At 32.5% G+C, this 26,882-nt stretch overlaps 3 protein-coding genes, 1 long non-coding RNA gene and 1 other non-coding gene across 6 annotated transcripts in view; 2 read left to right on the forward strand and 3 right to left on the reverse strand.

Annotated features, from left to right (window-relative positions):
- The window catches only part of LOC143916668 (uncharacterized), a 265,871-nt gene that overhangs the window by 3,143 nt on the left and 235,846 nt on the right, over nt 1-26,882 (reverse strand). The gene's annotated exons all lie outside the window — the stretch shown is intronic.
- LOC143916660 (acidic amino acid decarboxylase GADL1) lies at nt 5,961-10,612 on the forward strand. Of its 2 annotated transcripts, none has more exons than XM_077437857.1 (8): nt 5,961-6,208; nt 7,959-8,149; nt 8,222-8,447; nt 8,515-8,766; nt 9,352-9,416; nt 9,547-9,736; nt 9,816-10,049; nt 10,125-10,612. In XM_077437857.1, exons 1-8 carry the CDS (start codon nt 6,008-6,010, stop codon nt 10,305-10,307), a joined length of 1,542 nt encoding a protein of 513 aa, XP_077293983.1. In that variant the 5' UTR covers nt 5,961-6,007; the 3' UTR covers nt 10,308-10,612. The 2 variants fall into 2 exon arrangements, with proteins under 2 accessions (XP_077293983.1, XP_077293984.1); XM_077437858.1 differs by lacking the exon at nt 5,961-6,208 and adding an exon at nt 6,352-6,441.
- On the reverse strand, nt 10,729-10,801 carry TRNAV-UAC (transfer RNA valine (anticodon UAC)). The gene has a single exon. It is a non-coding gene; the product is annotated as a tRNA-Val (tRNA).
- Nucleotides 12,461-16,789, reverse strand: LOC143917335 (proclotting enzyme-like). Its single transcript, XM_077438816.1, has 10 exons — nt 16,775-16,789; nt 16,640-16,722; nt 14,206-14,402; nt 14,050-14,123; nt 13,835-13,971; nt 13,570-13,706; nt 13,327-13,495; nt 12,997-13,241; nt 12,766-12,929; nt 12,461-12,700 (listed from the first exon to the last, which is right to left on the reverse strand). Exons 1-10 carry the CDS (start codon nt 16,787-16,789, stop codon nt 12,539-12,541), a joined length of 1,383 nt encoding a protein of 460 aa, XP_077294942.1. The 3' UTR covers nt 12,461-12,538.
- Nucleotides 19,576-26,882, forward strand: part of LOC143916654 (semaphorin 5c-like) — a 188,783-nt gene continuing 181,476 nt past the window's right edge. The window contains exon 1 of the mRNA XM_077437850.1: nt 19,576-19,948. The gene's annotated coding sequence lies outside the window, so the exon portion shown is untranslated. The remainder of the gene's footprint in view (nt 19,949-26,882) is intronic.

A 26,882-nucleotide genomic window follows, 5' to 3' on the forward strand; every position in this document is an offset into this window, starting at 1 on the left:
ATTACTAGTCAAATGTGAACCGGTCACAGGACAACCGGTCGCTCTAGATCGGTCACACGTGATCACCCGTCACACTAAAACTGGTCACACGCTAAAATTGGTCACGAGAAAACTGGTCACACCCAAAAATTAAAAGTTGGTCGAATTTTTGGGTGCGACCAGTTTTTTCGTGACTAATTTTCGGGTGTGACCAGTTTTCTCGTGACTAGTTTTAGCGTGTGACCAGTTTTCTCGTGACCAGTTTTAGTGTGACGGGTGATCACGTGTGACCGATCTAGAGCGACCGGTTGTCTTGTGACTAGTTCACATATGACTAGTAGTCCGTTTACCTCAAAAATAATAGCACAAAGTGATTTTTTTTCAAAAACATGTAAAATGAATCGTTTAACGAAATATTTAAATGAATATACATAAATATTGTATATAAATTTATATTATAAAAAAAACACCTAGCTTAAATATCGTATTGATATCTGAAAACTTGAATATATGGACTTATCAGCAATTAAAATTAAAATTACTGTATCACTACATATAAAGATCTATAAAATGATACGGAATGTTCAATATATCAAAATCATCTCGATAATCGGTATTGTTGTTCCCCATACTTACACATACATATGTACATAAAAACTCGTATTTTCAGAACAAAGAATTTGACTTGGTGTACTTTTGAACGAAAACCGTCATAAATTGACGGACCAATTTGCATTTTTATCAAACTTTCGTTCGTCACACTATTATTATCAAAAGGGTTAAAACCCCGTTACAGGTAGGCATACCATATCGCTCCGCTAAGAGTTTTTTCACCGAAATTTTACCCGATACTTGCTTTCGAATAAAATTCGCCATTTTAGCGAGTGCTTTAACCGTTAGGTCATCGTATTTTTCCTTCAAAGTACCTTATATTAGTACTGCAAGCGTGTGAGACCCCATTGACGATCGAGCAGTCACATTTGTCAGACTAAACTCGACAGTGGTAGATTGACTTTCTTCCCGTGGCTATTGCAGTGCTAAAATCATGGAGCGAGATGGGACAGCTTTTTTGGATTCGGTGCCTGAAATTCTGAAAAATGCCGAGGTCTTGTGTACCAATAATAACGACGTCAGAGTCGTCAGATTCGAACAGCCGAATGATTTAAAAGTAAGTGATAACACAAATGATTTGTGGTAACTCACGATTTATGTGGATCCATTCTCACAATTTTATTTGCGAATAAATGTATTTTGATTTTATATACATATACATATGTATGTATGTATGGGTATATATTTGCATATTAAATCATAATTTTGGTAACTATGATATATTATAGTTGTTAGTTCTGTTCACTACCCTTGTTTTGTTATTAAATAACTCATTAGTAATTTACTATTTAATAAATAAATAATAATAATAATAATAATCAACAATAAAAAACAGTAGTAAAACTACGTTCAATTTAACATGACTTTCTACAGAAAATGTGGCAATTTTTCGTAAAACTTCTGTTCACTACCCTTGTTTTGTTATTAAATAATTCATTAACAATTTTCTATTTAATAAATAAATAGTAATAATAATAATAAAAAAGAGTAGTAGAATTACGTTCAATTTAACATGACTTTCTACAGAAAATGTGGCAATTTTTCGTAAAACTTCTGTTCACTACCCTTGCTTTGTTATTAAATAATTCATCAGCAATTTGCTATTTAATAAATAATTAATAATAATAATAATAAAAAAAACAGTAGTAGAATTACGTACAATTTAACATAACTTTCTACAGAAAATGTGGTCATTTTTCGTAAAAACTTCTGTTCACTACCCTTGTTTTGTTATTAAATAATTCATTAGAAATTTGCTATTTAATAAATAAATGATAATAATAATAACAAAACAGTAGTATAATTACGTACAATTTAACATGATTTTCTACAGAAAATGTGATCATTTTTCGTAAAAACTTCTGTTCACTACACTTTTTTTGTTATTGAATGTTAATTTTTGGCGAAAATACGACTAAAAAGAAAAATGAAAATAAATAATAATTACATATTTTCTTACTTGAAAAATATCTACATGTATGTATGTATGTATGTATATTCAAAAAAAAATTTCAATCAAAATAAAGTTTTCAATTACATATATTATATGTATGTACAATTAAGTATATTCAATTTCATGATAAAAAATAAATCTACAGAGCATATTTATATATTTCACTACATAAATATATTATAAATCTATCGAAATTAATTTTATCAAAAGAATTCGACTGCAGCGCTTTCATTATTTATATATTTATTTATTTCTTTCTAACTTTATTCTTATTTTTTATTATTATTCTATACTATTGTATTTATTATCTATATATTATATATAGACGATGGGGATTGCACTATTCTCCCTTTCGTCTGGAATAAAAAAAATATTATTATTATTTTATCATATATAATAATAGTTTATTGCGTGCGTGCGTGCGTGCGTGCGTGCCCGCGTGCCTCCAAGCGTGTAAAATGCGTGTGAATGTTCGCTAAAACGCTCCGTCTCTCTTTCTGCCCATTGGAATCATATATCATGGAAAGAGACGCGGCATATCACATCGTTCACATGATCGGCCGACAAAAACCATAAATTTTTTTTAAAAGAAATTAATTAAATTTTAAATCGATTTAAATTTTACCGACTGCACAATTATGTGCACACATACCACTAGTTTAAATATAATAGTAAATTTTTCAAAGTACACCATACCGCGTGGAAAATATTTCAAATAGTCAAAAGAAAATTCCTACACATTTTTTACAAGGAGGTCAAAAGTTCATTATTTAAATTACGATTTTTCTACCATGACCTTGACGTATTTTCACCAATACACGAACTTGACGTTTGCATTTATTTTCCAACATTTATTTACAATCGTTCAGTATGAAATAAATTCAGAGACCGCCATTTTAATCCAGACACATGTGCAAACAATAATGGGAATCAATCCGACGATAATAAATTGTCACCATCTGCTATTCGAGTTTGCGTAATCCGACGTTTTTACATTGTGAATCTATTATTATATTCGCGGTCGCCAAATATTAAAAATTAACATATTAAGAGTCGCACTTAAAAATGACGACCATTGAACTTTTGATTTAAAAAAAAAACAACGAATGCGTTCATAGTGCGAGGAAGTGCAATTAATGCATATTATCAAACAACGGAGGCAATCTTGGGTCAACTTGAATACATTGATGAATTGAGTTGACGAGAGTACATCATAAGACCTTGAGTACGATTTGCCATTAATGGCTGTTATCTGCAATCATCCGTCTTCGATGGGCTCAAATTACAACATGTTCCTTACTAGAGTACAACCTGGTAATTTGAATTCTGTGAAAAAATGCAAATGTGACTGTCCATCTCGCAGTAACTAAAATTGAACCAACGTCAATGAAAAAGCATAAAACCATCAGCGATTAGTAAACAAATCACGCATACATATGTTTATAACGATGTGATGATTATTTTCAATGAATGCATTTTGACTCTCGTATGGCGAATACCAATACATAAAATACATACTTCAATTTATTTTCATTATATGATACTGTTACGTATACTAAAAAGAGCCGCCGAGTAATTGCGATCGGATTAGGCCGGGTAGCGTCCTGAGAGACCGTGAGACCGGTGTAAGTGGTTTTAAGGATTAGCGATAAGCTAAGTGCATGTAGGCTAAACAATGGCGACCGAGTTGGCTGGTATTGGTCCTTTCGCAGAATTGACCTGTACCGTGTCGTGGGAAGACATATCCGTACGTGACCATAACAATAGGTAAACAAATTAGACGTCGAAGATGTCCTGAGAGATCTATCCCTTATAAGGCGATACTTAGGCGATATCAGGGCATTCTGGACTGAGCAGTGACAGTGCGTGTATCTCCTTAATCATCAATGAATGCTGTGATACGACTGTTGGCCTTTTACTTGGATCCTCCACCCACCCCTACGCAACATGATACTTAGTATCTACTAGATTTCTTTGTTTTAAATTTGGACCTATTATAAGTATACTAGTGTAATACCCAGTACCGGCCTTACGGGTGTAAGGCCGGTACTGGGTATGGTATGGCGAATGGTATGGTATGGTATGGGTATGGTACGGTATGGCAACCTCGGGCAATTTTTTCTAAGCGCCCCTAGAAAATTGTGACAAATTATTTTGTGACATTGTAGACCAGATAAGTTTCAATTTCAAATAATCAATTTAAGTTTCGCCTTTGGCATTCTGATCTAAAATTTTTTAGGGTCTTTGGCGCCATAATTTAAAATTTTAAAGCGCCTTCGGTGCATGGAGTGGCGCCCCAACATACTCGACGCCCTTGGGGGCCGCCCGACGCAGCCCCCCCTAAAACCGGCACTGGTAGAAAAAAAAAGCACCCTATGAAATATCATCGCATGGACGTTGGCATATTAAGCTCAGCTCATCGTGCAAAATGTGTTCACTATTGTCAATTTCTATTGTTTTTGCTCTGGAGGTTGACAATAGGCAAACCATCTTTCATGGTAAATAGCACAAGCTTAGTTATGACGCTACATTAATTTAAAAAAGTGAATATGGTCAAAATTAAAGTTCAATTAATTAGCACCATTGAAAAACCATCGAAGAGGCCAACTACTATACATACATATGAACATCGAACAACTTATGTGATCTATCTTTTAAAAATAATAGATTTATAGCCAGCAGCATAGCTCGGTCGTTAAGCTTCTGCTTAACACCGAGAGGCGCCGGGTTCGATCCCATGAGCTGACCTCGATTGAAAATAATTTTTCTGAGTACATCTGTAGTGCTGCTAGTCAGACTTGGATATTAGTGACTCCAGGGTGATCGTTTCCTATCAAAGTTTGCCAATTTTCTATGATTTCATTGTTGAAACGGTTCCCGTTTAAAAATCGGCTGAAAATCCTTCCTACCTTCAATGTCACCACTATTGTGAGTATGATTAATGTACATTAAAATTTATGTACAATTCATAGATGTCTCGTTAATTTCCAATTTTTTCAGTGTGTCGTAATTCAACGACTTGTAATAAAAATGCTGCATTGTAATTGTAATTGTAATTTTTGATTGGTCAGGAAGGCGCATTGGGGTTTACCTGTAAGGCCTTCCTGGTATATATGTAAAAAAAAAAAAATAAGCAAATATGATTCAAATTTTTATTTTGAATTATGAGATTGATTGGGTTCGGTTTGCTTTTGAACAAAATCGATCTATTTTACATTTGTATCAAACCTTCATCCGGTGCACTCGTATCATCAAGAGGTTTCAGGTAAAATTCGTTGCATCCTTAAGAGGGCTGGACAGCAGAACCTTGTCCATACAAACGTACTATACTTCTCCCTTCCTCAATTAGGGCACTAGAGAAATTATTTTTTAATATGCTATGGATATCCACCATTGGGGTGCATCTATCGTTTTATTTTTTTGATTAATTATTTTTTAAAGGAGCTAGGAGCCGCCAAAAATCTATAAAATCGCCTCTTTTTTACACCCACGAAACGAGTACAGCGTGCTTATTTAACGGTCGATTTTTAAAAAAATACGCCGATAGATGCACAGAAAGTATCTTTCTCATACCGATGATGAAATTTTTTTAAAAATTGGTCCAGTTTTGGAGGAGAAAATAGTAGAATACGAAACCTCGATTTTGTCAATTTAAAATACGTTTTATCTGGTCGAAGCGCAACTGTCGCATTCACTCAATATATATATTGATATATATTGTCGCATTCACTCAATATATACATACACTCAATATATATATCGAAGAAAGGAACGGTAACAAAATTAAGTTTTCGGGTGTACAGCCCTCTTAAAAGTTTCTTTACCGAAATTTCGGCCCACAGTACATTGTATGTAAATGTTTCCATGCGTCGCATAAAATATTCAAATACTGTGCCGAAAAAGTTTGACTACCTGTGAGTTATGTCATCGTGTTTTTTCAACAGTACTCAGTAACATACTCGTATGTGTATATTTGACAGTCAACAGTCGTTACCAAACGTTCTTTTCGACACCGTTGTTAGCAAATTATCTGTGAAAATCATGGATCGAGATGGATCAGATTTTTTGGATTCAATTCCTGGAATGCTGAAGAGTTCCGGATTCATCTGTGCCGATAACAGCAATGTCAAAGTTGTCGATTTCGAGCATCCGACCAATTTAAATGTAAGCCATGTGTATGAAATGTGTAGTGGGAAACTACGAGTGGGTGGGGACACACTCCCGAATTTATTTATTTATACATACATAAATTACGCATTGACCTTGTTTATTTGGACTACATAGTAGTTGTTTTGATATTGAATTGCTTAGTTTAGGGAAAATTTTAACCGCGGCGCATTTATTTTACGCACTTAAATTATAATTTTTATATATGTACATACATATATATTATGCAGGTATTTTATATTTCGATAAAACTGTTTATGGCTGTTAGGGTTCAGCTTTGCGTCAGGTTTTTCTTTTGGCCTTTGTTAACCTGTAATTTTAAATGTACATTAAAAATACAGAATGTGTATTATCTAATATGTGTATAATAGAGATAGGCCCAAAAAAAGATAAGAAAATTAGCGCTTGTCTAAAGCGTGAATCTAAAAAGCCTTTTGTTTTTATCGATATGTATTAGAAATCGGAACCCCTTTTCTCAACCAAAATAAGTGCACTTAGAAAAATTTCGCTGCGGAAATTTTCTCTTCAATTTTATAATATTCAGAGGAGATAGATACTATTAGAAAAAAATTTTGCAATTAATTTAAAGTGCACCTGATTCGAATCTTGATTCTTTGATTAAACCACTTTATATGTACTAGGTACTAGGGAGTCCAATTTACCGTAATTTCCATTTACCGGTAATTCGATAATTTTTTGACAAAATATTACCTTACTTCAATTTTATTTCTAATAGCTACATTCACAAATGAAGACTTTTTTAGTAATAACATAAAAATAGTCGTAGATGGAACTATTTACTGTAATATGATTATCGGAATCTTAAATTCTATAATTACTACTATTATTTTCATTATTGTATATTTTTTTCTACCGGATGAAGCACTGGGTCGGACCAGTGCTGCCAGAATATAAAATAAAGGTGGGGATGTGATAAAACGCAGCGAATATATTTTGTTGATTTACCGGTAAAAGTAATATTTTACCGATAGATTACTGAGCTATTTTTCAGGCCATTTACAGGTAAACCGGTAATGGACGTAGGTGCGTATACTATATAAATTTTTTTTTATCGTAACACGAAGTGATTACATGTATATCATAGTTAGATAAAATGATGTTTCCACCAAAAAAATATCGGCCATAAAATTTTTACTTGATAAACTGAAAACTGAAACTTTTTTTCATTTAAAATTCAGACTTTCAGATTTTTACAAGGCGATTCCATGTTTTGCTTCACTATTGATTCTCAGAAACTGATTCATTTGTTGAATTAATATTTCATATCTGTAAATGACATAAAATTATACCAAAATTAAATATATATAAATATTCCATAAAATCAAATTAATAATTGTGTTTCATGATATTATGAAATTATTGTATGTATAAAGAATTGTTGATATTGCTTAACTACATATGTAGAAGTGGAATTTTTTTCTTGCTAAAAATCTAAAAAATATTATAAGTTTTCCACCTACATATGTACATATGTCCATATTTAGATTTTAAATTGTTCATTTTTAATTAATTAATTTAATAATAATTAAAACATTAAAATCACCGCATAATAAAATGAACGTTGAACTTTTGATTAAATAATGCATTAATTGTACGAGGAAATACAATTTATTTATTATTGAGCAATTATTAAACAATCTTAGGTCAATGTAAATAAATAAACCAATTGGTCTGAAAAATTAATATTATAATAACACGTAATTAAATGATAATTGATTTTTTTCAGGCCATTTTAAAATTATCTTTGGACGATGCTGCAGACGGAGTTGATGATGAGAAATTGAAAAAATTCTGCCAAAACATTCTGAAGTACAGTGTGAAGACTGGTCACAGACATTTTTATATTCAATTATATGGTGGTACGGACTATTATGGGTTGGCAGGGTCTTGGATAACAGACGCTCTCAATACCAGCCAGTAAGTTTCTTAATGTACTAGTTCCTCCAAATAGAGTAAAAGCCGAAATTACTTAATTGTTTAAATAATTAGATACACGTTTGAAGTAGCTCCAGCTCTGATACTGGTCGAGCAAGAAGTGCTTAAAAAGACAACAAAATTGTTTGGATATCCTGAAGAAACGGACGGTATACTATGCCCAGGCGGTAGTATATCTAACATGTATGGATTAGTACTGGCAAGATACAAGGCTTTTCCGAATATAAAAGAAGATGGAATGGCTGCTCTACCACGTTTGGCTCTATTTGCTTCAGAAGATGTCAGTTGAAGTTCTTTAAAATTTTAGGCGTTTTTGGATATTTGTTGATAATATGGTTTTGTTTCAGAGTCACTACTCTTTGCTGAAGCTGTCCAATTGGCTGGGTATCGGAACAAAGAACTTAATTAAGGTTCGTAGCGATGACGAAGGTCGCATGATTCCAGAACAGCTAGAAGTTGAGCTGAAGAAAGCTGTCGCAGAGGGTATGACACCTTTCTTCGTCAATGCTACAGCTGGGACTACAGTTTTAGGGGCTTTTGATCCATTCGAAGAAATTGCAGATATTTGCAAGAAGTATGGAGTTTGGATGCACGTAGATGTGAGTTCGTAATTGATCCAACAAGTATTATATTGAAGTAGTTCTATCTTTATTGAAAAATCTATCTGCGAGATGGAATGCACTTTTCACAAAAAGTTTAGGTCACCTTCTATCGATGCAGTTTTTTAATCCACTTACATTCCAAACTAGTGAAAAGATGGGACAGAATCGATATGGACAGGTAGATATTTTGTGTTCATTTATTGTATTGGAAGCAGGTAAAAGTCACCGCAGATAATGTAACCCACGAAATATCAACACAAAGCACTTTACGTGCGAGTGTAATTTTCTTTCAAACTAAACCAAACACTTCTTTTGTCACTTTTGACTGTTTCTGAACCCGGATCTTCACCGCATTGGTTGAATCAATGTGTTCAAATACGATTTACAATTGAAATCAAGTTACCATTTAAGGAAGTTCATGTGCGCACGCGCAGTTCATGTACATAGTTACATCGTAAGAGCAAAAAGCCAGTCTGGTTACATTCTTGTAACTGGAGATCAATGAGCAGTTTCCGTTTTACTTTCATTGATAATGTTTACACTTAACTTCTTACAGTTTCACAGAACTATTTTCTTTTACAGGCTTGCTGGGGCGGCTCGTTGAAGTTCTCCGAGAAGTACGGGACTGTTTTGAAAGGAATCGAAAGGTAGACTATTGTATGTATAAGCTAGCACAGATGACATAACCGGAAATGCCTAAACTTAACGAAAAAAGATACACAACACAATTAGCTCGTGTCAAAATTTAGATTCTTACACGTGTCCCAAAACTTTCAGGTCTGACTCACTAGCTTGGAACCCGCACAAACTTCTCGGTGCTCCACTTCAATGCTCCATCTTCCTCGTTAGACATAAAGGCTTAATGCATGCATGCAATTCAGCAGCCGCCAACTATCTTTTCCAACAGGATAAGTTCTACGACGTATCTTATGATATTGGAGATAAAAGTGTACAATGTGGAAGGAAAGTGAGTACTTTTCAATGAAAGTGAGTACTTTGAATTAGAATAAGTATTGAGGAATACTGAAGTTATGCCATTTTTTAAGGATGATGCTTTTAAACTGTGGCTGATGTGGAAAGCTCGCGGTGATAATGGACTGACGAAGCTCGTGGATAACGCCATGTCCGTTTCGGACTATCTCAGGAACAAGATGGCAAGTCGTCCAGGATTTGAAATGGTGACGAAAACTAAACCGCTTACCAACGTGTGCTTTTACTATATACCATCTAATATGAGGAACCAGGAAAGGACTGAAGAATGGTGGAATAAAATTAGCGAGGTAAGTTTATGTGATGTGATTAATATTTTCAGTATGATGACATTGTGATAATATTCAACGAAAATTATTCTACAGGTTGCACCGAAAGTCAAGGAACAGTTGATATTGAATGGTATAGCCGTCATTGCATACAACCCAATAACGCATAGAAACCTGAAAAACTTATTCAGGCTTGTTTTGACTTGCCATCCACCACCAAAAACCGCTGATATGGATTACATTATTGGTCAGATTGAAAAGTATGCTGAAAATCTATAAAATGTTCTATGGAAATCATATTTACTTTTATGACCAAAATGTTTACATATAGAGAATGAACGGTAATTGGGCAATTAGATTTTCAAGTATACAGCTATCAATTAGTATTGAGTAAGAGTATCACTTTTGAAAAGTAAGGCTCACAGTTATAGTACTTGTTTAATGTAAATCGTAATAATTACTATTGTACTATATTTTTAAAAACTGCGCCAGTAGTCATTTTTATATAGTGTTTTTATACTTTTTTAATAGATGTCTCAATATATTGTATAATAAGATCAAAATAAATTTTCTATGTTATTATATTATTTTTTTTTATTTTAAATCAATTTTTAATAAAAAAAACTATATAGATTATTTTTAAATTAAAAATTTTAAAGAAAAAAAGCGTCATTGTAATAATTTAAAAATAATAAAAGAGTGGTTCCGGCCGGGATCGAACCGGCGACCTTCTGCGTGTAAAGCAGACGTGATAACCACTACACTACGGAACCTGTGATAGCTTAGGATCAAAATAATGTATAATAACCAGAAGTGCAGATTTGCATAACAGAATTATTCCACATGAATAATTAATTTTTGAAATTACAACTTCGCGAATATCTTTTTACAAACCTCCTTTACGTTTCACTTACTATTACAATTAAGAGAACTTTTTTATATCTCTTATCTCTTTCTATCTATATTTTTGAAAAAGTCGACTCAAAAAATTGAATGATAATAAATAATATCACATTATTGCTGCCAAATATTATCAAGTTTGTTGAAAAACGATTCATTGGGGCCGTCGACACCAACAATATTACTTACAATATTTTCCATATCCAGTTCCCATATTGCAACTTGCGGTTGCTATTTAGGAACTGGTAATGGAAAATATTGTAAGTAATATTGTAGGTGTCGACGGTCCCATTGAGTTGAATACGGGTCTACGTGACGAGCCAGAATGTTAAATTACAGACAACACAAATATCCGAAGGCAAAGATCGAAAATCGAAAGATCTTAAGTCGAAAGATAAAAAAAGGGTGCATGGTAAACGGTACATACTCACTTAATTTGCGCGAGCAGGGTACAACAGGAACAAGAGGAACAGGCTTTTCCTCCCGTATTCTGCGCGCGCACATTAATATATAATATAATAATATTATTATTAATATAATAATATTAATATTCTGGCTCGTCACGGAGACCGGTTGAATACATATATCAATTTTTTTTATGTAGATTGAGAAAACTACTTTGTATCTTAAAAAAAATGTTTGTGCATTAAAAATTTGCATTATTTTCGGTGCATTAAACAATCTCGTATTGTGCATCGAATAAAATATTTTGCCACTATAAAATGAAATCAAACGAAAAACTATAAAACGATCATTCAAAAAATAGATTTTAGTATTAAAATATGTAGATACAAAAAGTGTCAACTGTCAAAAGTGTTTACTTTTGTTTACATATTAAGTATGAATATAAATAATGATGTCAGATCGTAGAGTCGAAGCTAAGGTCGTAGGTTTCGTAGGTCGCAAGCAAAAGAGTAAAAAAGTAGGAATCCAGTAGAGAGAAGCGTTGGTCGTTATCGGTTCGTATTTAGCTCATTGTAATATATGTACATTTAAGTACACACATCCGCTTTTTAAGTAGCAAATATTTTTTTCAATGATCAAAGCAAAGTTTCTAATGCAATCTGTATCTGTAATTCAGAAATGCACATAATTTTTTTGTAATGTACAGAAACATTTTTTTAATGTACAAATTGATTTTTAAATACACATTTATTTTATAAAATGGACGCTTATATTGTTCCCATATCAAAACACTATTTACAAAGATTAATTCCAAAAGGCAAGACTACAAAAAATTATTTCATTTTGAATTTGAATTTTGCCGATTAATTGTAAGGACTTGGATGTAAAAGATAGACCACAGTATGTAGTTTCTAAGGTAAAAATGACTTTAAAAATGCTTTTAAAAAAATTAAGTACATTGTTGTAACTCTATGAGCACATAATGGTATTCATATTCACTGCTAACAACACTAAGTACCTTTACTTTTATAAACAAATTGGCCAGCTATGTAGTTTGTAATCAATTACTGAAAAAATATATTAAATGTAGTTATTATATTTAAATTATATTTAAAAAAAATGTAGTTAAATACTGATCGAATTTTTATTTACTTCTATATCAAATATTTATTTACAAAATAATTTAATTTAATCTAAGGCATCAATCACTTAAGTGTATTTTGAACAATCCATGGCAAGTATTGGTTGACCCGTGTATACAATCCCGGCCGTCCTGGTTGTCCGCAACGAAGACCTGTCGACACTATTCCAACAGTGATCCAACGACCACTCTCTAACTGATGCATCAACGGACCTCCACTATCACCCTATAAATATAATAAACATAATATAATAAGCATAAGATTGAAACTTCTAAACAATTGAATTATACCTGGCAAGAATCCTTGCGTCCTACGAGAGCTCCGGCGCACAAAGTCGTTTCTGGAATAACAATTTGAGGAAATGCAGCCTCACATTTGTCTTGCGGCCATATTGGTATATCAACTTCTAGAAGAACATCACTGGTTGGTCCGCCGAACCCTTGAGTACCCCAACCTGAACAATTTATTAACTTCTAGCATCGTTGCTTTCATAATGTTATTCTAGTTCAATGATCACTCACCAGCAACTATTGCCATTTTATTTGCAAAGTCGTCTAGAGCTGTAGGTAGACATATGGGTCTGATTGAATCGTCGAATCTCACCGGGCGATTAATTACAAGCATCGATATATCGTTTTGGAACGTTTCAGCATTGTATTCGGGATGTTCTTTAACATTTATAACTCTGAAATCTTTTGCATTTGTCTCTCCATCGCGAGTAAAGTCGTATTCTCCTAGTCTTACTCTTATGTCTTGAGGTTTAAACCTAACACAATTGTATTGTCAATGTAAACTGCATGTTTTGTTATACATATGGTATATATAAATTGATTTTAAGTTTAAAAAGTTACCCGTTAGTGCAATGAGCTGCTGAAATGATGTGTCTGTTAGTCACTAAGGCTCCTCCACAAAAATTAATATTCTGACTGCGGAGAAGTGCTACCATCCATGGCCATTCCTTTGGATCTGCAGGTTGGCCTCCCACTATTTTAGGTCTGTATCGAGAACTTATTCCACAACCTACCACATTGTAATGATTAATTTCATCCAACTTATATTCGGTTTGAATTACACCTACTTGAATTGAAAATTACCTCTAAATGGAGTGATGCCAACATTATTATCTTCTATCTCATTTTCCTCTATATCGTTCCTGGGACTCAAATCAGGATCTTGAATTAAATTTGCCTTTTCTTCAAGTTGATCTGGACAACAAATTCCTGGAATAAACCTACGACCAAATATTCATCACTTCAACAGTGTTTATAATTTAAGTAACACAAGTCTTAGCTAAAGAAGTCCTAAACATTCTTATTTACAATACAAGCAAAACAAGAATCTGCGATAATGATAACTTACGAATTCTCAATCCTGCAAAAAGTATTGATAAATTGAACTAGATTTGCACTCAATTCGCTCATAAAACAATTGTGAAGATATTTGCAGTGACCTGTACGATTACCGGGTGCCATGCAAGGTTGAAAAGACTGATCTGCCTGAAAATAAGCACATATGAATTATAAAAACACAATCTAATAATAATAAGTACTAGCATCTTTTTATAATAATAATACCTGAAATCTTCCAAAAGAGATGAACCTTTTGGAACGTTCAAAATTAATTTGTTTTTCAGCAAAAACGCTACCTCCTATTTAATCATACAATAATAAATTCCTATCATCAACAATAAATAATATACATATCGACAATAAATAATTGATTATATTCACCATTAGATTGTTGGTGATGTGTAGGACTTCTACACTCGATCGTTTGTAAAATTAACAAAAAAAGATAACAAAAGGCAGTTTTGATGATCATTTTGATGCTAATTTGCTCCCAATGATTAGTAGGTGTATTAAATGTGGCACACAAATTGCAACTGATGTCCAAAACGGAATAAACAAGCATTATTAATAATGTAAATCTGGGACACAATATGTAAATAATAAATAACACACGATTTAATTGGAGCGTATACGATAACTATATTACTTATAATTTAATTTCACGATAATTGTGTCATATTCTAGCGATTATGGCGGTATTTTCAAATAGCAGTGCAAATTATTAGGATATTATTCTTGGGTTTTTCCTATATCCTATGACCTTATGGGTTACATCCTAACTTCAAGGACTTCAAGGAGCTCGAAATACATTCAGTTCATAAGAACTAACACAAATTTTCTACGAAATTGATTAATTTTTTAACTGCAACTTACATACATATATTTACATCAAAGGTCACCATGTCTGTCAATCCCTGACGTAATATTTCAGGAAACAACTAAATTTTTTACTTTGAAATTTATTTTTATACATTTGATTGAGTCATTTAAAATTGTGTAAAAAAAAATTTATTGTAATAAAAAAAGGTTCACAATTACATATGTATATACATACATTCATACAGCTAGAACTAAGGAGTTAGCTTATAACAATAAATCATTTTTATAAGACTTGATTGACAATAAATCAGCATAATGAATTTATTTATCATTAAAAAAATTCAATTTAAAATGCTTTTAAGACTTGGAAGCTTTTTAAACTATATAGTTTATTTTACCTCTTACATTTATTCTTTACCGTGACTCATCTTACTAAAATGAACCTTTAATTTAATCCATCATTATAACGCTGCCTATTATAATAAAGCATACTAAAAGTTTTACCAAAAAAATCTTATTAATTCGATAGCTTTGTAATAAAAGAAAGCTGAGTGCATTTGCATTAAAAATAAAGATTAAATAAAAATAAGTCTTTGAACCCAGCCCCTTCCCAATATTTTCGGAATTTGTCTAGATTATATTTGATTATACACTAATTATATAAAATAAATTTAATCATGAAATGTTTTTTAGTGACAGTACAAATTTTAATGACGGTAAAAACTTCAGTTCCATATGAATTGATTTAAACGAAACTTCCAATAGAGAAAAAGTTACCAATTAACACAATAAGTTATAACTAGATTTCTCTGAACATATTTCTTTTATTACCAACAAAGCATTTAAATCTGTTGGATTCCTACTCCGCTCAACAACACCCCTTAATGATCCTTATGTACTTAAATTACTTTATTTTTCCTTTGTAAGGTCTCACCTTGAATTTGCCTCAATTATCTGGTCACCTTTTTATTTATCCCATATTAATTGTATTGAGAAAGTTCAACTTAAATTTATTAAATCCTTACGCTACCTTTTTCCTACCTATACCCATTCTACTGTTTCCGACATTTTAAAAATCCTATCTTTTAACAATCTTTTTGTCAGGCGACGACATACTGATGCTATATTCTTCTTTAAGCTCAAAAATGGTTTCCTTGATTGTTCTGATTTACTGAATAAGGTCAATTTCAGAATCCCAATTCGGTACTCTAGACACGTTGCACTCTTTTCACTTGATCCTTTCAATACTAATTCCCAAAAATATTCTAATCTGCAGCGCGTTTATCGTATGTTTAACGGAGAGCTGAATGAGGTTGATCTATTTGGTATTTCCCTACATCAATTCAGGTCTAACATCAAGAGAATCTTGACCGATTGATTCATTTCTTCTCCTATTCTATTTTATAACCTTTTTCCAATATTTCCAATATTTTTATATTTTATTTTAGTTATGTAATGTGCTATTTAATCATGTTATAGCTTTCATTATTTTCCTTTTCATTTGTTTATTTTGTATTTACCTTTTTCATTTGTAAATTTCAATTTCTTCTTATATTCTATTTTATAACCTTTTTCCAATATTTTAATACTATAGTTTAATTATGCAATATTCTATTTTGTCATGTTATAGCCTTTATTCTTTTCTTTTTCATTTGTTTTCCTTATATTTATCTTTTTCATTTTTTTTATAATCTTTGTAAAAATCTGTTATTGGACCCGGATGGTACATATATTATATATTTACTATTTGTTTTTTTACATATCTACATCCTGTTGTCTGTTGATTTTTCAATAAATAAAATAAAAAAATAGCTTATAATTATATTATTTAGCAGATGTATGCAAGTTAACCGTTAAACTAAACGAAATAGACAGGTGCAACAGAAAATTCCAATTTAGGGAAACGACTTTTTTCTTATTCTCTTGAATTCATAGGATCTTTTTTCACTATTCCGTTATAGTTTTGGTTTAATTCCATTTTTAATGAGTGTTAAACGAAAGAGAACCTTCATCAGCCGGAGGCGAATAGTATATAGCTAAAGATTTGAATCTGAACGCAATATCGGTAGCAAACGGATGCTAAGATCATTCATCAAAAGTGAAAACGCAACGTTGAGTTCTATCGCACAACCTCGTGCATATTCATGTCATTTTATGCCAATTAATATTTAAAACCATGTTAAGGTAATTAAAAATTAATCTATTTAGTATGACGAATAGGTATACGAGTATGAATTATAATTTAACATGTAAATTTAGAATGAATTCTGAAAATCTGGACGATTTAAGTCATATTACGACCGCATCGATTCGTTTGATCGTAGACTTTTATTCAAATTGAAATTAAATCAGTTCATTTATTTTACAATGAATCAGTTAGTTTGTACTTGAAATTGGTAACTATTACATATTATATTAATGGCGCTAATTTAAATTTGTGATATAATCATGGCCTCGAAAACGGTTTGTCCTTGAACTATAACGGATGACCTCACGAGCGAGCGAAAGAAAATAACGTTTGGTTGCATCTGAAGAGGTAGGAATATACCTGGAGTTGGACCCCGAGACTCAAATTTGAGAAAAAAAAAGCACCCAACTCGTATCGGTCTCGAGTGGTGGACATCGCCCTCCAAAATAGTCCGTATTGACGATGGCATAAAGACTTATATCGCATGTCCGGATAGGTAATCAGAAAACTCAGTAGTGTGCCCGCTCGCAGGTTTCATTCATCCCGGCGATACTCAAACTTTTCAAGGCACTAACTACACTGCCCAATTTTTAATTTAATAGTAATCTAATTGCAGTTTTTTTTGATAAATTTAATTCCGGCGAAATTTTATTATTAAGACATTCATTTATTTTTCTTATTTGAAAATAATACTGAATTCAAAATATTAGAAAGATACTATAAATGGAATTATATGTAATACTAATTCCCGTTTATTTAAATTTCAATATTTTTTCTTATCAGTTTGTTTAGTTTTGAAATTACAAAAAGTAGCTCGAGTTTATTCATTGGTTCGCTTTTGGTTAACAAATAAAATATTTTTCATGATTATAAAATGCATATTTGCACAAGGCATATTTATTATATTACGTAATCATATATATATAATATCGATATTCTGTGTGCTTGTCTGAGATAACGCTCGCCGTACTATAATAGTTTCGATTCATATGTATAGATTTACGTCACGGCTAAACCACTGCCAAAACGTATACGAAGAAATAACAACAAAAGAAAAAAACTTTTATTTATACTGATCGCTACTAATGTTTCATCTAGGCTGAAAATTTACCGCCATCTATTGAAAATTAATTAATTAATTTTTGGGTAGGTGATTTTTACCATTTTTTTCATAAATAACTTTATATGCCAACACCCATGCGATGATATTTCACCGGGTACAACACTAGTTAACAATATACGAAGACACTGAAATATCCTGGGGGTGGTCCAACCTAAGGTGACGCATGTTTGGGACAAGCTAAATATCATATTTATTTTATCTGTTTTTTCACTGTGGCCTATGTAGAAATGTAAAATGTCATAAACTAAAACTAAAAAGGTAAATGAACGGGGTTTCTGAACTTGGACTCGGAAATAAAACGATTTATATCTCTTTTTAGGTGCATATTCTGAAAACAAAGATCAGAACTTTTGCAAATTTTATTTTTCATTTTTTCATTTTCAAAATTAAAAATATATCAATTGATTCTAGTGGACCGCCCCCTGTGTGTGCGCCATTGTACATACCGGGGGCGTAATCAGCTTTTTGGAATAAGTTGTTTGAAGATTTTCATCTATCTATGGGGGTATAAGAATTTTAAAATGTGTGTATGTGAAAGTGAACAATTGACGGTGAAAAAAGTTAAATCACAAAAAAATAATATACATATGTATATAAAACGGACGCGATGTGTGTATGTATGTATGTGGCAGACGCGTGGAGACACTGCCAATCAAAGTCACAGAGGCGCACAGTCAATCAGAGGCATGTGGTCGAGGAGACGCGGGGAAGTGGGGGGAGGGGGTGAAGCGATTGACTTGTGCGACGTCAGGCCGAGCGACGGGAGCGTACACACATCCATGAAGACCAACACACATTCATTCATCATTTCGAACGGGTGAACGGTTTGAATCGGTGGGCGTGTAGTGCGCGCACTCAACTTATTTTTTACAAGGCTCTTATTAGTTTGCTTTCGCAAAAGATTAAGCTAATTACGATTAATACGTGCGCGCGCCTATAAATTACCTTACATTATATTTATTTAAAACATACTAGCTGAACCCGGCATGCGTTGCAATGCCACAATAACGCACGCAATTCCCGTTCCCGTTATTACAGTAATGATAGTTTGTCGGAAAAACGCAGGCAGAGAAAACATTTGAAATTATTCAATTGTTTGTTTATTTTACCCTAACAACACAGGTGAAGACACGAAAATATTTGAAATTATTGCAATGCTACTCATTCCTGGGGGATTTTTTTTACAGAAACCATCGCGGACATGCACACAATAACTCTTGTAAGTTTCATCGCAATCGGTTGAATGGTATAGGAACGCATACGTGACAGACAAACAGACAAACATTGATTTTTATATATAAAGATAACTTTATTTTTATTTGTGTATCAATTCCTTTCCGAAACCACCCGGTGAAATCAGCGGGCACAACACTAGTATACAATAAAATTATTTTCATTCAATGATATATCAAAGATACATATATTATTTCAGTTTATCTCATATCTGTTTGCGATGATGAAAATGGTGTATCGGCCTTATTTTATCGTACATACATATTTATACTATCTGAGAAAATCTATCGAGATTGGTGAGGTGGCGATCGGCTACACGGCCCACAGTTGTGGAGCGAGTGGGGTATACAGCGTGGCTCGCAAACCGGCTCGTTTGTTTAGATTTGTTTAGTACGGCAAGGACGTTCGTTGCTTGCGATCGCATGCTCTTTCGTTTTTAAGCGATAGCTCGCACTTTCGATGTTTTCATTTACCTGTACTATTACGTATAATAATTAGTATTTCGCGAGTGCTTGTGATTGTGTGTGTGTGTGTGTGTGAGTAGTTTATTTCGCGACGAGAGGGGACTTTTTTAAGTGTTTAAATACATATTTCGTCGTAAGGTAAAAAAAGTTTACGCGGCACTTTGGCGCGCTCGTCAAACTTTTTTTCGTGTTTTCGACGAACGAACACATGTGTAACGTAATTCTTATGCGTTTGAGGAAATTTCTAGTGATTTGTCTGTGTTTTTGAAAAACTTTGAAAGCTTACGGACGTTTCAGGTAGTACATACTTAAATATCTGCATTATTTTTTTTATGTGTTTTTGTATATATATGTATTTATTTTCGGTACGCTCCGTTCTACCAACTTGCAATATCTCAAGACTCATTTTCTGGAATCAAGTTGGTGGAATGAGTTTTATTCTTTATTTTTATAGACGAGTCTGTATAGTCTGATATTTTGTTCAGTCTTTTGATTTTTATGTGCGTGCTTGTTGATGATTTTGGTGTTTGTCTAATTATAAGATTAGACATGTCGATAAGGGAAAATGACGAAGTCTGGGAAAATTTCAAAGATGGTAGCAGTAAAAAATATTATACATCTCCAGAAAACTGCACATGCAGTTTTTGGAAATCATACATTGTTCCTTGTCGCCATATTTTATTTGTGCGGGAGGAACAAAAAATCGACGCATTTCCAGAGGGAATGTTTTCATCAAAAATACAAAAATCAAGATATTGAAGTCGAATCACGAATTGATTCGAATTCAGATGAAGACTTTCTCAGTAGTGATAGTGAAAATCAGAAACCGTTAAAGGACAATGAAGAATTTAATATGACATTCAATGCAATAAAAAGTTTGAAAACATCTTGGAACATAAGATGCATTGAGGTCGTTTGAATTTATTTCTGATTAAAATGGTAGATATCGTTTGCAATTCAACTGTCGTGTGTGTACAATGAAGTTTTTTGTTATCTATCTATCTATAGTTTTTTGCTATTTGCCACTGTCGCAAATGTAAACAGTATACCAGTGGAGACGACGGTGTGGAAATTCTGAGAAAACTGTCGTTATTATTTGCGAGAAAGGAGCATAGAGCTTGACGCGATATCCTGCCATAAATTATATTATTTTAGTTATAGCTACCCAAGCGCTTTCGTCAAAAATAGGCCGATGTCATCGAATATTAAAATAGTTTTCAAAAATCACAAAACCAAATTTATATTGTTAGAAAAGCCACCCGCACCCCCTTATATGTCTTCTCGCACCCCATGGGGTGCGAGATCCGCCATCCATTGCTGGATAAACCAACCAGTGCCGGTTTTAGGGGAGTTTTGATTGGGCGACGCCCGAGGGCGCCAAATAAGTTAGGACGCCACTCGATGTGCCAAAGGCGCTTTAAAATTTAAAATTAGAGCGCCAAAGGCCCTACAAAATTTTAGACTAGAGCCCCAAAGACTTGTTACTAAACTCAAACATTTGTACTCGGAAAATTCTATTCATTGAGTGAAGGCGCATTCCCTTCTGCATTATAATTAACGTTTCCCTGTGGCAGCCACAATTTAAATCTTGTGCTATACGACGCTGCGAAATCTTCTGTAACATCGCAAACTTTTTTTGATATTCTCCGAAGATTGTTTACACTATTTTCAGCTTCAATATATCGCTGGAAGATTCTAGCTGATTACGTACAATTATATTAAAAAAATGATCTTTGATTCCAGCAGTTAAACGAATATTCAAAGATGTGGGGTTTTTTGTATTTTGTAAACAATCTACTGGAAAGAGCTGATCTTCAAATTAAGCTCACCGCGAATTCAAAATCTGATGTTATTAGCAATGAACCTTTCTTTCAAATAATGTTCAAGGTAAAATGAATCCACTCATTGTATTCAATTTTATAAAACAGCATAATTTAAAAGAATTATATCCAAACATTTGGGTTGCTATCTTTTTGCTGACAATCATTGAAGTATAATGTATAGAATAGTCATTCCTAACCATTGAAGTATAATCCATTCTACTTCAATGCTGACAATACCTGAAACTGTAGCAAGGTCCCAAGCCCGGAAAAAGGAGCTCCATTTTTTTAAAAGGGTGTTTTGAAAAAATTGCCCGAGGGTGCCATTGGGGTGTAAGGCCGGCACTGTCTCCAACCCGCTTTCATTCGTCTTTGTTTTGCGCAACTCGCAATCTATCTCACCCCACACATTTATTCAAATTTGATCCACTAATCTCCGTATTCCGTTTTCTATCATACAACGTTCCATACTTTCTTGAGTGCATCAGATTTTATGTAGCATTGTGGCGTTCAATGCCCAAGTTTCGCATCCCTACATCATCACTGGCAAGACATTGATCGAGGATCTTTTTCTTCGGGTAAATTTGCATTTTGGATTTCAAAACGGCGTTCATTCGCCCAAATACGATAGTATGACAAAAATCATGATGCTGATCACAGGGCTGAAAAGTTACTAACGTGGGTTGGTTCCATCAAGTTTAACTGGATAGTTTTTGCATAACCAAGTTTTGATTAATAAATATCATAAAGTTAAGGGGAATGTATACTTGTACTTTATTTTAGATAGTATTCACTAAGTAAACGGAATTTAAATTCGACTATTTTACACTTGAAGTAAGATAAACTTTAATTCCAATACTTGCCACTTTAAACAGGATACTTTGCATTTTAATTCAGATAATCTTGCCATAGCATCACAAACTTTTAGCTGAATGTTGGAAATTGAATGTTAAAGGTAAAGTTTGCTTTTTATTATTACTACATTGTGCAAATAAAAGGTTCACGAATTAGCTTTGCTTGGAAAGTTTGAAAGGGTGATGGATCCATTTTACAAAACTACGTTCAGTTAAATATGTGTAGGTATACTAGGTACGTTAGTAAATTAAATCTAGTTATATACATCAATATATATGTACGTATGTATGTACATATATATGTATATGTATATACTGTGTACTACTATTGTATTGCAATGACGTTGGAAAGGTTAAACGAATTTAAAATCCGCACAGGGCCGGGTCAAGTGCCACCTTTTAATTACCGGATTAATTAATAATTACGACGTATCGTTAAAATTCTTTCACGTTTTTAAACGAAATCGTGAACGCGCGAAAAAAATATTTTTGGAATTTTTCAAAACTATTTACTCCCCCACCGTGGCGTCGGTTATATTGCAATAAAATAAATAATAGTACAATGTCAGTATTAGAAAATAAATGGTAAATCCCCGCCCACGTTGTGGGAGGGCTGTACAGCTTTTAATTTCATTAATGCGCACGCGATAAATATTAATGCCCGAGGACATATTTGTTTCGACCAATATTTCTGCGCGATGATATCACAAAAAAAAATTAATTGTAATTACAATTTGTTACGCGAAATCATTAGTTAAATTTTGAAATGTCTTCGGTGTTAAGTCACTGGGCATATGTAAAACTTTTTTATTACACCGTTTTTTTATTATTTTCTAATGTGTTTATGATAATTATATATGCCTATGTAGTATTTAATGTATGTAGGTCGGATTGTGTATACATATATGCATATATTATATAGCCAATCATAAGGAATTAAAGTATTTTCCAAATCCAAGTACGTTAGGATATATGTACATACATATATATGTATCTACATATGTATGTATGGATTTACAATGTATGTACATATATTTAAAAAAATAAATTTTTGTACAATAAAAAAAAAATTATCTATTGTTCAAAAACTTTGCTTAGCTTGCGTGGCGTAGTGCTTATGAATCCCAAGAGGATGTCATCATCATCTATTGCCATTCACCATTCATTGCTGGATGAAGGCCTCTCCAACAACCCACACATTTACCTAATTTCGTCTACCCATCTTCCCTGCGGTCTTCTTTTTACCCTTTTACATTCTCTCTGGTACCATTCTAGCACTTATTTTGTCAACATTTCATTCATTCTTCTAGCTACGTTGCTCACCTATTGACATTTCAATCTCTTCGCTCTCTTTATTATATCAATTATACTTGTCATACTTATCACCCACATATTCCGATTCCTATCATTCGTCTTCAGGCAAAGTGGCATTTTTAATTTAGATAGGGCGTGCGAATGAGCGTATGGAACATGTTGAATGTACGTACATAATTTGTGCCAAGTTGCTAGAATGGAAGAAGTGCGAAGTGATTCATTATTAGCTATGGTAATCTAATGATGATATGTATGTATGTACATATAATGTTTCAGTCAAAAATTTAATTAAACTTAGGTTCTATGTAGCTATTATTACATATTAAAATCAGCCGCTGATTTATTTTATGCAGATTTTTATCGCCATAAAGTAGGTACGGTTTTAAATTATTTTTAAACGATACACTATCTGTCATTTTTGACGGGTACCAGTCTAAAAATTTGTCGACACGCATAAAATTAAAACCTAGCCTTTGTTTATTATTACGTGCGTATTATTTTTTGCGTCTGACCCCACCACCGCTTATGCATAATTTTATTGCAAATAATAGTCGCCATTATGGGTCCGTCCGCATTTAAACGTATGCAAATACATTCATAAAAGTGTCGAGAGATTTATTTTTTTCCGATTAGATTTTGAAGTTAACGAAATTCTTAATATGCAATTAACGACTTAAAAGCTCTTTACGCCATCGGTATTTTAAATAAAATTTTAGTAAAAACGAGGCATAAGTTTATTGATAGACCGCTATTCAATTTATTTATTCAATAAAAATTCGCATTAAATTGACGAAAAAAAAAACCACGCCGATTAAGTGTTTAGTCTCGTTATCGAGTGAATTTTTCAACATTGTCGAATCATAATGCAATGAGTGGGCAATCGAACAATTAATGTTAATTTATTCTTTAGTAAATACTTACTATGTTGTATTTTTTTTATTTTGACTCGCACCGAATCGGGCTAATAATACAATGAATTGATAAATAATTACGCGGCTGTGAATAGGCCAAATACATATTTCATGGGTTAATGTCCTATCGTTTATAATAATAAATTGGTAAACTCGTTTTTTCAATAGTGCATTTTAATTATGGATATACTGTGTACATATGTATGTATGTATGTAATTGTGACTTCTTCGGCTACCATCATTTGGCATGTATAATAATAATAAGTTATTAATATTATAATATCATATAATAAGTTATAATATTAATAAGTTATTAATATTTACCAGGCCCAGTATTAGATGAAAAGTTATTAATAATAACATGTCATCTAAAACTGGACCTGGTAAATGTATTAGACGGCCTCGATTTACTTAACGCAGAAAAAATTCGGCGGCGGTACATTTATGTACTTCATTACATTAAGTACATTAAAAATACACAATATACATTTATGTATGTATATTGTATATTTTTAATATTATCGCAATGAAGCAACGGCTAATTGATAAAAGGTTTATATTTTCAGGGTTTATTTTGAAACGTGTTGTTTGAAGTTTCTCAAAAAAATAATGTCGAAAGATGATGCAGCAAACTTTTCGACAGCGAAAGATCTAATTAACGTATTGTTGGCTAACTTTTGAAAATACGCGTTGATTTGACCTTTTGAAAAGTTTCACAGAGCAATCGCAAGTGTGTGTGTGTGTGTGTGTGTACCTACTAAAGAAACTCTTTATACTTTAAATAAAATTATGTACCGCATCAAAGGTCGTAAAATTACACACAATTCGACAAATTATTTTAAGTATGGATACATATGTATAAGTTCATATGCATAGTAATAATATAAAACGTAAAAGATATATAATTTCACCTTCAAAAAAAGAAGCTTAAAAGCTTTCGATGAAATCGTCGATAACGAACGATTTTGTGGATATATATTTATATTCAGTTTTTTTATGATTATTCGATGATATTCGTTTAACCTTTTTTTAATCGAATTTCGCAACGCTGATTGCGATGCTAAAGAATTGTGCCCTCTTTTTTGGTAGCTTAAAAATGTTCAAAACCATTTTTTTTTTATTAATTTATATTTTTTTATAAAATTCCACATCCTGTGCGAGTGTGTTGAAGAAGTCTCTCGAAAGTGGTGGCGTGTCTTCTACCCTCTTCAACCACTTCTTAACTTGCTCGAATGAAGCCAGAGTGTGGACTGTGAAAACCTTTAATCAAATAAAATATTTTATCCCATTCTCTTAAAATAAAACTTTCCAAATGTATGGAGAAAATTCAATATACCTAACGTATGAAGTCTAGACACGTAGAAGGCCTGTCGCATTGTATTGTATTAAAACTTACGTTTGATTGCATTCTATGTATATATGTATGTAGTTTGGTTAATTTGAAAGCTTGAAAATTTTCATAGATTCTGCCTGTGGTCTCGTCAAATTTTAGTCACAATATGTCAATGCTATCGGAATATTTTTGAATTTAATACACATTGTATGTAGCTTTCAATTAAGTTCATATACGATTTTGATAATATATAATGAAGTTTTCTTTTTATTCATTAAAGGTAAGTTTTAATTAGCTTGCATGTTTTTAAGCCCAATGTATTTGATATTGATGTGAAGAATATAATGAAATTCTCTTATTATTATTAACTGTGAAATTTAATTAGTTTGCCTCTCTTTTAACTTAATGTATTTGATATTGAAATGAAAACTTCTTTATGCACGTTAGGGTGAATTGAGTTTATGCGGTTAGACGCGTTACAAAACGTTGCAGACCCCAAACTTCTGTGTCGTGAGCTAAGTTGAGATGCTGGAAATGCGCCAGTGGCTCTCCCTTCACATTTAAAATTACCTCACAAAGCTAACCTGTTTATTACCTAAGTGTAGATGCAAATTTTGGAGTACGTCTTGTAAATTATATTCTTAATAAACTCAATCAATAGTTTTTTGGTACAGTGTATGTATGAACTTACCTACATATGTACATATATATTTAATATTTGGAGAAAACATGAAATCTTAATGTGGCGACTGACTCGTGAGCATATTGTTAAAATATACTGAGTTGAGACCATTATTTATTTTTTTATTTATTAAATAGCAAATTGCTAATGAATTATTTCACAATTAACAATTTCAAACTTAAACTAACAACTTTAATATAACATAATTAGTTAACCTAAAATAATATAATATAATTCAACATAGCATTTTTATTAAACTTACGTATTTATTTATTTAATTCAATTTATTATATAATAATAATAATAACAATAAAATG

The sequence above is a fragment of the Arctopsyche grandis genome, chromosome 9, assembly GCF_051622035.1.
Source record: "Arctopsyche grandis isolate Sample6627 chromosome 9, ASM5162203v2, whole genome shotgun sequence".
Classification (NCBI taxonomy): domain Eukaryota; kingdom Metazoa; phylum Arthropoda; class Insecta; order Trichoptera; family Hydropsychidae; genus Arctopsyche; species Arctopsyche grandis.

What these genes read in the sequence shown, in the direction of transcription:
- LOC143916660 (XM_077437857.1), top strand. Translation starts at nt 6,008, where the DNA reads ATGTGTATATTTGACAGTCAACAGTCGTTACCAAACGTTCTTTTCGAC. An exon ending in CTCTATTTGCTTCAGAAGAT is followed by an intron (nt 8,448 to 8,514) that starts GTCAGTTGAAGT and finishes GTTTTGTTTCAG; the next exon opens with AGTCACTACTCTTTGCTGAA. An exon ending in GGTGGAATAAAATTAGCGAG is followed by an intron (nt 10,050 to 10,124) that starts GTAAGTTTATGT and finishes ATTATTCTACAG; the next exon opens with GTTGCACCGAAAGTCAAGGA.
- LOC143917335 (XM_077438816.1), bottom strand. An exon ending in ACATCACCAACAATCTAATG is followed by an intron (nt 14,124 to 14,205) that starts GTGAATATAATC and finishes ATGATTAAATAG; the next exon opens with GAGGTAGCGTTTTTGCTGAA. An exon ending in TAAAATGGCAATAGTTGCTG is followed by an intron (nt 12,930 to 12,996) that starts GTGAGTGATCAT and finishes TAAATTGTTCAG; the next exon opens with GTTGGGGTACTCAAGGGTTC.